Here is an 11,444-nt window from a genome sequence, read left to right as displayed (position 1 = left end):
CCTAAAAATCATACACTTTTATGACACTTATCTTATGCATAATTGAGAAAACCCAACTTAAAACAATGCTTTTTGTATAAAATATCATTCATACATTGAGATTGTGGACTTTGATCCTCATAATCTGAGATTATAACATCATTCATCATTGTGCATTGTTTTTATATGTAATGTATATATTGTGTTATTATACGTGTCTGTCTGTATGTAATATTCCATGTAATTCCATGTCGTCAATGAGTAATATTCATTAGATGTTTTACTCCCTTTTCTTTCTATATTTCTTCTATTCGCGTCTTGTTCAGATGGATCACTTGGGCAGGATTTGGAGTTACTGCTTTTCGATGTCCTAAGAGGGGGCATGGAGTAGTGATGGTCATAGATACACCTACACAGGCCCTTATGCCTTAGAGATAAATATGGTGTGTGATGGATCTTTCATGCGCTTTCCCTACCATTACGAGGAGCTGGAAGCTTCCTTCACCCTGCCACCTCGTAGACCGGCACCTGCTGTGCCGTCGACCCAGTCTGTGACCCCTCAGGGGCCAAATGTTGCAGGACCTTCCAGGAGGCGACAGACTTGGGATGATGTGATGAATTCCCCAATATGGAGGAGAGCAGCCCGTCGGACGATGCCAAACCTCCAGGCGGATGCAAGGTTGGTGACTCCCTCGCAGCATTCGCCCTATGTTCCAGAGGAGAAGATGGCGGCGGAGGAAGACGAGCCAGCAGCTGAAGAGGATGACTACGTGGAGTTGATTAACATTGAGGACTCCATTGAAGTTGTCAACCTCTCCTCCGACTCGGAGATAGAGGAGGATCCAAGCGAGTGTTCCAACACATCTGCAGATGCTGAGGCTAGCCGCTAGGAGCTATTTCCATTTCTATTTTGCTTTTTGATTAGTGTACCTGTGTATGGTATTTATTTTGTGAGTAGTTTTATTTGGGCAACGATTAGGATTCCGCCTTGTACTTCGTATCAACATTTTACGATATTCTAATGAAGTATGATTCGAAATTATATTGAGTTATTTTTATTATCATTAAGTAATAGTTTTTTATTTTTCGCATTGTATGTTACTTAAAGTGATGTTCCGAAAATGAAACGGATATAAGGAAATAAATTTTATATGAATTCATTATTAAAATAAAAAAATTTAGCCATTTTTGAGCAAAATTATTTGGAGTAATTTTCGGGGCGTTACATCCTTCACATCTGGAATTCGATAAAATGCATCTTCAATATCAGTTTGGATAATTCTTCAATCATATTGATTCTTCTTGCCCGTAGAAATGGTTGGTGTGACCAAGTCAAGGATCTCTTTAATGCTTGCATAATTCATTCTATTAGCACAATTTGGTGGTGCAGAAATCAGTTGAGATTCGAAAACAAAAGCTGCAATCTGGCTATTGTCTTGAATAGAATCAGAATGGCAACCTCTCTATCTGGCAACACAACTAAAGCTACGAAAAAACCTTCTATGCAGGAGCTTTATATTCTTAAAGCCTTCAGTATTCTACCAACTATCCTAAGGCTCCCTCTATATTAGAAGTAGTTTGGTATCCTCCTTTGAGAAATAGGATCAAGATCAACACGAATGGAGCTGCTAGAGGATCACCTGGTCCTGCTAGGGGGGAGCTATATTTAGAGAATATAGTGGTGACTGCCTTGCCTGCACTACTGAGTTCTATGGTAATCATGATGCTCTTTTTACTGAGCTTAATGATGTAATAACAACAATACAGTTTGCTAACTCTAATGGTTGGATTGTGGTTTGGCTTGAATATGATTCTTCTATTGTGGTTGACATCTTCAAGGATAAACACAAACCTTCTTGGAAGCTTCTAAACAAATGGCTATTGGGCAAAACAACAATGGTAGGAATGGATTGCATTATTTCTCATATTTATAGGGAAGGGAACTCGTGTGCGGATAAGTTGGCAAACTATGGGATCAATTCCAAAACCAACTCTAGTTGGTCCTCAGTTCCTAGTTTCATATCTAAGGCTTGCTTTAGAAATCGGAATCAACTTCCTAGCTATAGATTTGTTTCTCATTGATCCTCTTGTATCTTGGTCCTATCTTTAATATATTTCGGGGTGTAATTGCACCTTCCGCTTAAAAAAGAGAGTATCTATTCATATTAAGAATAAGAAATAAGAATAAGAAATAAAAAACACACAAATTTTTATTCCATTACTTTCCAAATGAAAGACTTCATTACTTATAATACTTGCATTTCTTAGATATTATAGATCTAGACTAAGTTAACTTTATTTTAAACGGAAATTTGAAAGGGAAATGAAATCCAAGCTAACATTGATTAATTGAAAATCTTTTGTCCAGGTGACAATAATCTTTTGGGATCAAATTCATCTTTTCTTTCTTTAATAAGTTCCCATTTAGAGCCATAATGTTCCACCCATTCTAACTGTGTTTTGTATGAAGCAAGATAAACCTTCACATCAATACCAGTATCCTTACAAAATTGTAGTATTTGCCAGTTTTGAGCTTCAGAAGCCTCCAACTCCTTCTTATCAAAACATCCACGAAATAAACCAAGAGCATAGAAAACATCTTCATTTGGTGTAACTGCTGACATCCTATCATCCCACCTGATAATTTTTAACACAACGACTTTATAAAGCTTCACATGTTTATACATACCATTACAAAATATCATTGTTTCAAATTGTGGACTATATTATATGATGTTCCTACTATATTGCAGTTGTGGTGACTTTGACATTCACATCACACTGCAATTACAGTGTGACACTGAATCATAATGATACGATTATATTGGATTACATTTGACCGCATCAGGCTACATCGGATCACATGAAGCCACATCGAATTAAAAAATATTTGTTTTATTATAGAGAAAAACACACCACAACGGCCACAATGTCCGGAATCGCATCCATTACTACAATCGCGATCATAATTTATAACAGTGCAAACATAGTTGTTCTTATATTACAATTCAATATTCTAAATTGCAGTTGTAGTCACCGTTGTATTTACTACAAATGCAAAAAAAAATAGTTAAGATTCTCAAAACCAGAATATTGCAATCACAATTGTCATTGGGGAGTAAAATATTAAACATGGGTACATGTAGATTAATATTTTTAGATTTAAGATAATAATAGAGACAAGTATACTTACTTATTCCTGTTCATGGGGTAGAAGATAATACTTGCAACTGAAATATTTTGCTTAAGAATAATATCTTTCAGCACACCTTCATTAAAATCATTAATTCGAGATCTTGGAATAAACAAGTCCATCCAAGGATGAGGAATATCCAAAAGTCCTTTAGATTTAAGAAATTCTATATCTACTTGAAGTCTATTCTGAAACTCTTGGTATGATAAATCTTTTTCAAACAAAAATGTAGGAATAAACTTCAACCCCTTGATCAAATTTGCAAGTTCCTATTATAGAAAGAACAAGCTAATTGAGTAAAATCTTGATTTATTTCTAAAAAAATGAGTTTCAAGAAAATAAAAGAAGGTATTTACTAGCAAGTGCTCTTACTTATAAGAAAATGTTAAATAATCATAAATAAAATGAACATCAAAATATGTTTGGAAAGTTACCTCTTCAACATGTGATTGGGAATCATTGTCATAAAATTTGCCTAACTCTAAGCTATAGACAATGCCATATTGAGTGATCAAGGATGTTATTTTTGGTAGATCATGTTCTGAATAAAAAGAAACATCCCTTGGTGGTGGCAAATTTGCTAGAATGTAACCTGCTACATGATCTGCTCCACTAGTATCATGCTTTTCATGGAATGAAATTAGATGTTCTTGGTCTTTAGTAAATTCAGAGAAATCAGTGTAAAGCAAACGAAGCCATTTCACCTGCATGCAATCATGCAAAGCTTTGTCATGATTAATTAATGATTTTAAGATTATATGTTGTTTAAAGTTTATGGAGATACATGATTTACAAAAAAAGTTGATGGCGATGTAGCAGTAGTTTGGTGCAACTTATAGGTCGGAGTTTTTGCTTATTTTTCAAAAATAAACTTAAAGTTATTTTTCTATTGGTATAAATTATAAACTCAACTTTTATTGGCTTTTCTTTTAGTGTGGGTAGTTTCTTTTTTATATTACTTATTTTTTCCAATCATTTTCACTTCTCATTTTAACCCTTAAATTTCAATACTCATTTCATATTTTTTCAATTGACCTCTACTTGGATTTCTTAATGTATACTATTTATTTTATAAGATTATCTAACTCAAGTTTAACAACTTTTATTTATTTATGTTCATGTTGTTTTTAAATAATGATATTGATTTTTATATTATCTTTTTTAATATTTTTAGCATTTCTCATGAAATATTAAAAATTAAACAATTTATAGAGAAAATATATATATATACAATGATAAATATTAAAAATGGATACTTTACAAATAATATAAAAAACAACCAAAATAATATTAATATAAAAAATAATTCCATGCCATTTCCTATAATTTTTCTTTAAAAAAAGTAACCTTTCTATCTTACTCCAAAGGAAAAATATTAAAATTATATTCAATTTTGGATAAGATACTCAAAGGTAATTAAATTATTATCTTTACCATTTATAATCTTAGTTTATAAACTAAAGCTAAAAACATAATCAATATTAAACTGAAACTTATATTTAATTTAAATTACATGAGCCTTGGTGCTTAATATATCAAAAGGTGGTTTAAGTTATAAAACAAACTAAAAATCAGGTATAATATATTGTCCTATAATGAGTGTCATTCTATATGTCATAAACTTGTATATGGTTGAAAATAAAATATTTAAATTAAAATTTATTTTTTTAATATATTTTGATCAATCATAACCTATGTCATGTAGAATAATATTCATTAGCAAGAGAAGATGGGTTATCCTAAAAGTCAAAGGAAGTAGAATGGAATAGTAGGTCATGCATTAATTAGTTGTTCCTATCCCTACAGTAGCATCAAAACTTTTCAATTTGTGATTATAACTTGTGAACAATATTGATGTGCAAAATAATACATGGAACTTTTCAATTTCCTGATTAAGTATTCCTATTTTTTAGCAGAGAATAATATATGTACCTAAAATAAATAAAAGTAATAATTAAAAAGTGGATACTTACTCTAGTGGGTGCAGGTTCTAGAGCTATTCTTGCTCTTGTTATAACCCCAAATTGGCCTAATCCTCCAAGAACACCATAAAATAGTTCTGAATTGCTCACATGAGAGCATTTTACTAGATCTCCTTTTCCTGTAAATTCCACATATAAAAAATGTTTATTACGTTTGTAGATGAAAAGTTGATTTAATTTTGTATTATTGCTTACCTTATCATAGTTGACCACATTTTTTTTGTCTNTATGGAGATACATGATTTACAAAAAAAGTTGATGGTGATGTAGCAGTAGTTTGGTGCAACTTATAGGTTGGAGTTTTTGATTATTTTTCAAAAATAAACTTCAAGTTATTTGTCTATTGATATAAATTATAAACTCAACTTTTATTTATTAAATAAAAAGTGGCTTTTCTTTGTAGTTTCTTTTTTAGATTACTTATTTTTTCCAATCATTTTCACTTCTCATTTTACCTCTTAAATTTCAATAGTCATTTCATATTTTTTCAATTGACCTCTACTGGATTTCTTAATGTATCATTTCTGCACTATTTATTTTATAATATTATCTAATTCAAGTTTAACAACTTTTATTTATTTATGTTCCTGTTGTTTTTAAATAATGATATTGATTTTTATATTATCTTTTTTAATATTTTTAGCATTTCTCATGAAATATTAAAAGTTAAACAATTTATAGAGAAAAAATATATATATATACAATAATAAATATTAAAAATATATACTTTACAAATAATATAAAAAAAATCAAAATAATATTAATATAAAAAATAATTTCATGCCATTTCCTATAATTTTTCTTTAAAAAAGTAACCTTTCTATCTTACTCCAAACGAAAAGTATTAAAATTATATTCAACTTTGGATAAGATACTCAAATGTAATTAAATTACTATCTTTACCATTTATAATCTTAGTTTATAAACTAAAGCTAAAAACATAATCAATATTAAAGTGAAACTTATATTTAAATTTAATTACATGAGCCTTGGTGCTTAATATATCACAAGGTGGTTTAAGTTATAAAACAAACTAAAAATCAGATGTAATATGTTGTCCTATAATGGTGTCATTCTATATATCATAAGTTTGTAATTGGTTGAAAATAAAATATTATTTTAATTTTTAAATATTTTTTTGATCAATCATAACTTATGTCATGTAGAATAATATTCATTATGAGAGAGAAAATAGTTATCCTAAAAGTCAAAGGAAGTAGAATGGAATAGTAGGTCATGCATTAATTAGTTGTTCCTACAATAGCATCAAAACTTTTCAATTTGTGATTGTAACTTGTGAACAATAATGATGTGCACAATAATACATGGAACTTTTTTTAATTTCCTGATTAAGTATTCCTATTTTTTAGCAGAGAATAATATATGTACCTAAAATAAATAAAAGTAATAATTAAAAAGTGGATACTTACTCTAGTGGGTGCAGGTTCTAGAGCTATTCTTGCTCTTGTTATAACCCCAAATTGGCCTAATCCTCCAAGAACACCATAAAATAGTTCTGAATTGCTCACATGAGAGCATTTTACTAGATCTCCTTTTCCTGTAAATTCCACATATAAAAAATGTTTATTACGTTTGTAGATGAAAAGTTGATTTAATTTTGTATTATTGCTTACCTTATCATAGTTGACCACATTTTTTTTGTCTTCTGTAGTTTGATAAAAAACAATTCGCCTCCTATTTCTGACACTATATGTCTTAATTTCTATTCTAATTTAATATTATTCACGGATTTGTTAAATTAAATAGTTAATTTATCTCAATCTCTACACCAGATAATGCTTTAATGATTGAATAGTGGGGCATGTGCCCACAAAATTTATATTCAAGAGTTATATGATCATTATTTTTTTATGGAAAACAATATATCCTCACACTAAATTATCTTGCCCACAAAAAGTGACACTTATAAATCAATCATTAAATAATAAATAATTTTCTTGTGACATATGTCACTTCCTTATGAGTAGGAGGATTAATAGGAGAATATAATATTCCTCTTTTATTGTATGTTTCATAACTATTGGTATGTTTGCTTTCAAAGTTAACTTTGATACTAATACTAAGAAGGAATAAATATTATATACTGACAGTGTAAGAGTTTTTATACTGTCAGCAAACCATCCACCATTGATTTGTTAATTAATATTGAATCTCAAACAAAACTAATATAAATTAATGATGGATGGTGTACTGACAATGTAAAAAAAAATTATATTGCCGGTACATATATTTTTAACTCTAGGAAGAAATATAACAGTTGATGTATTTTTCTCTACAATGATTATTATGAAAAAAGTCAGACGAAAAATCATGAAATTAAAGATGAGTTGTTGAATATTTTTTGATTACTCGTATGATGAAATATTAGTATTAAAATAAAAAACAAACCATTTAATATATTGAGATTTCATAAGTGTGGTATAATACTTATGACAAAGTTTGTTAATATGTTTGTTTATAAAAAGTATTATATTTTTAATGATATAGATTTTGTTTATGTCACACCTGTAACTTAAAATATAGGGGTGAGCCACTAAATTGACATACTCTTAGACTCTGAACTAAAAAACTTTTAAATGCATTAGAAGTATAATATATATTGGAATAATTGACTCCATAATTCTGGGTACAACATGTTTTTGCGTTGTTTTAGTGACATGCAAACTCTTGTATATTTAAACTATCAACCTGCAATAAGCACGTGGAATTATATCTTTAATTTGCGTAGACCACAAGTGTTTTACATTATAGAGATTAATCGAGGAGTAAAAAACTTAAATTGCTGACTTTCAAACAGTTTTTGTTTTTGAAATATGAGAAAACATAGTAAGATACATTAGTCATAACATTTAATAAATGATACAATCAGTTGTATAAGAATAAAATTTTATTTTATTATTATCAACATATAAATTCATACATGTATTTATATCAATATTGTGAAACTCGAGCCGGACGTCAAACTGGAAGAGATCTCATATTAGGTTTAACTAATTTAACCGGTTAAACTGTTTGGTCTGACAGGTAATTTTGTACATAATTAATATTTTTTATCTATAGATATATAATTATATATAAATATAAAATTTTATATAATTAATAATATATATGTATAATTACATTGAAGAACATCTTTTATTTTTTTGGACTGAAGTAAAACAAAATATTAGAGTAGTGTTCCATTTTTTTTAATTTTTAAGTGAACTGTCCGGTTTACTTCCCAGGTTAATCCGGTTTAACCAGGTTTAACGCGGTCGGACTGAAATTTCTCTGGTTCAAAGCGGTCCGACCTTCACTCGGTTAAGACGGTAAACCATAGTCGTTTTCAAGTCCGGTCAGCAGTCAAACTGGTCGAACCGTCCGGTACAATCTTGTCCGGTTTACTTCCCAGGTTAATCCGGTTTAACCAGGTTTAACGCGGTCGGACTGAAATTTCTCTGGTTCAAAGCGGTCCAACCTTCACTCGGTTAAGACGATAAACCATAGCCGTTTTCAAGTCCGGTCAGCAGTCAAACTGGTCGAACCGTCCGGTACAATCTGGTTTACAGACTTAAATAAAACTCCAATTATAAATAGTAGATGATCTATATCAAATAACTTCAAACTATCAAAACATATTCATGGAGAGAAAATAGTTTGTATAGTGAAAATATAAAAAAATTACACTCCCAATGCCATGTTAATAACTATTAACTAGATGTATTTTTAACCCTAATTTTAACTTCATCTGAATGCTTGCTATCCTAATTTTAAATTCTTTTTTGTGGAATAGGTGTTAAACCAGTTTAATTGTATTTTTAGTTGTAATGTTTAAATAATTTATGCATAGAAGTATTAGCTGCTCTCCTAATAATTGAATTTTGTTCCTAATGAATTTCAAACAAAAAAAACTATTGGATGTAGTTTTTAAATTTTCAAGATTTTACTATGTAAAATTGCTAACATAAATACCTGTAACAACATGTAATTCAAGGACATTGGAGATTTGAGGACCAAATCTGAAGGCTGTGCCATTGATTCCAGCATTAGAGAGTGTTCCACCAACTGACAAATACATGTAATCAGTCCAAGAAAGTGGTGTTAGCCCATGTTTAAGTGTTGCACCCAACACATCAATCCAAAGTTGTTCAGCACCCACATCAACATATTCATCATACACTACAATCTCAGACCCATTTCTGGAATCACTTAACCTATTCATATTCAGCACCACACCATCATGTGTCAAGCCTTGTCCATGTGTTGAGTGACCTTGTCCTCTTGGTGCTATGGTGAAAGGTTTGGGAAGTGAATTTGAGTACTTTATTAAGTCTATGATATCAGTTTCGGAGGTTGGCTCAAAAACTGCTAATGGTGTTTCATAATTTATGTGGCCAAAGTCAGATGAGGCTAGTGAAAGGGTTTTAGGGTCAAGACTAAGCTTTTTGGCTAGGTGTTTGGGTGCTTGGAGTGGTGACCATGGGTGTGGATGGCTATTGCTTGCCATTTTTACGAGTGAATGAGTTGAGTTAATTTGGTAGTATATGGTGAGTATTTGTAGAGATTATTTGTGAGTATTTATAGAGATTATTTGTGAGAAGAGATTGGAGACTTGGAATATGCATGGTAGTGGTGAGAATGACACTATATTATCCTTACCCGCTCATCCAATTTGATACGATCATAATTAGACTTGTATATAATCGTGTTTCATTGGATTGAAGGTTTGATTCAGGTTCAAAAATTGGACTTCATCAATCTTAGGATCAGGCAAGGGATATGTATGATCCATCCCAACTCATTCAATGGTCACCTTTGACTTTTGTTTTTAAGTGATGTTCAATTGTGGAAAACATACTGACATCTGTTTTTGCAAAAAATAGATAGTCCATTTTGTGGTGAACTTTCTCTTACAATTTCGTATTTTTAATCATGTTTTTCAATTAGTTTTCCAAGTTGTTTTGGATATTATTGTATAAATGATTTATTGTCACAATAGGCTTATCATTTTATGTTATTGATTTTCCAATATTTTCATCATATACACATATATATAAATGGTTAACAAAATATATGTATATATTTGATTTATATGTTAAATTACATATTCAAAATAATAAATAATATTGAGAATATTTTATATCTTATATTTATAAATCATATGTATAGGAGATGGTGATGAACAAGGATCACATGTTCCAAAAAGTCCATGTCTCTATGTCCCAAACTAATCACATTCAAATAATATAAAAAAATTATTCTATGTATAAATTATCTTCTAATTCAATGGCACTTTTTCATTAGATTGAGAAAATAATCTACATTTGATAGTGATAGGTGTAAAAAGGAGGTGCTTTGCTAATTAATAATTTGTTACGAATAATGGATTTTATTTTTTTATGTATAAAAATTTAAAAGCTAATTTTATAAGATGATATATCACTGAAAATTTTCTACTTTTATATTATTATCATCAACTGTAAGGGTGGACGTCAAGAAAACAAAGAAAATAAGATAGAAGTGTAAAAAAAAGCATAACAAGGGCAAGCAAAAACAGTATCTGGCTATTAAATAAGTGTTGAGTGAGTTAACTTTATACGTCGTAAATTAATTCATTTATTATGTATGTCCATGATTACTTTTTTTCAGATAAGTATTATTCTCGGGAATTAATTTCTTTACATAATTAATATATGAATAATATTATACTTTTATGCTAAATTTTTCTATATGCTAAAAAGTGATATGTGTTAATAAATAAATTATCACTTTATATCATATGTTATTTTTTTTTGTAGATAGAAGGATGTATCATTTTCTTTAATTACTGAGTGAGTTAATTAGCAGAAGTAATATATTCTTGGTCTGGCTATAAATACAATTTGCAAGACATAATAGTAATGAAATTAAATCTCCAAGAAGAGTGTAAGACTAATTCCAATGCTCAAATAAGTTGGTTGAAGCAGAGATATACCACATAAAATAATTACCCATTTACAATTGTGAAACAGTTTTTTATGGATATGGCTTCCTACTAATTGGCCACATCTTCTTGTTTGTGATGTGACAAACCATATTGGTTATGTTGGATGTATATGTTATAATAATAAATATATTTTAAATAATTATTACTTGAATAATAAATTTTATATATATACTAAATTTATTATTACACTTAAATTACTAAAGTTTACTATAAAATAATAATAAAATAGCTAATATATAATAATAACATATAATATATATTAAATACTTAATTAAAAATAGATTTATAAATATATGGATATCTT

At 29.4% G+C, this 11,444-nt stretch overlaps 1 protein-coding gene and 1 long non-coding RNA gene across 2 annotated transcripts in view; one reads left to right on the top strand and one right to left on the bottom strand.

The window, feature by feature from the left end:
- LOC109336330 overlaps positions 1–2,290 on the top strand; it is a 17,006-nt gene extending 14,716 nt beyond the window's left edge. Inside the window, exon 4 of the long non-coding RNA XR_002106335.1 lies at positions 2,163–2,290. This is a non-coding gene — a long non-coding RNA (uncharacterized LOC109336330). The remainder of the gene's footprint in view (positions 1–2,162) is intronic.
- Positions 2,292–9,726, bottom strand: LOC109336323 (cytokinin dehydrogenase 3-like). Its single transcript, XM_019572853.1, has 5 exons — positions 9,127–9,726; positions 6,585–6,712; positions 3,607–3,876; positions 3,173–3,441; positions 2,292–2,616 (listed from the first exon to the last, which is right to left on the bottom strand). The coding sequence occupies exons 1-5, from the start codon at positions 9,659–9,661 to the stop codon at positions 2,325–2,327; spliced, it is 1,494 nt and encodes a 497-aa protein (XP_019428398.1). The 5' UTR covers positions 9,662–9,726; the 3' UTR covers positions 2,292–2,324.

This window comes from Lupinus angustifolius, chromosome LG02 (assembly GCF_001865875.1).
Source record: "Lupinus angustifolius cultivar Tanjil chromosome LG02, LupAngTanjil_v1.0, whole genome shotgun sequence".
Taxonomy (NCBI): Eukaryota; Viridiplantae; Streptophyta; class Magnoliopsida; order Fabales; family Fabaceae; genus Lupinus; species Lupinus angustifolius.
This window is presented reverse-complemented; position numbering and strand designations above follow the sequence as displayed.

Bases quoted from the DNA above. Each gene is read 5' to 3' on its own strand.
- LOC109336323 (XM_019572853.1), bottom strand. From the start codon at position 9,661: ATGGCAAGCAATAGCCATCCACACCCATGGTCACCACTCCAAGCACCC. The intron at 6,713-9,126 runs GTATTTATGTTA...TGGAATTTACAG, and splicing joins TGAATTACATGTTGTTACAG to GAAAAGGAGATCTAGTAAAA. The intron at 2,617-3,172 runs GTAAGTATACTT...AAAAATTATCAG, and splicing joins TACCCCATGAACAGGAATAA to GTGGGATGATAGGATGTCAG.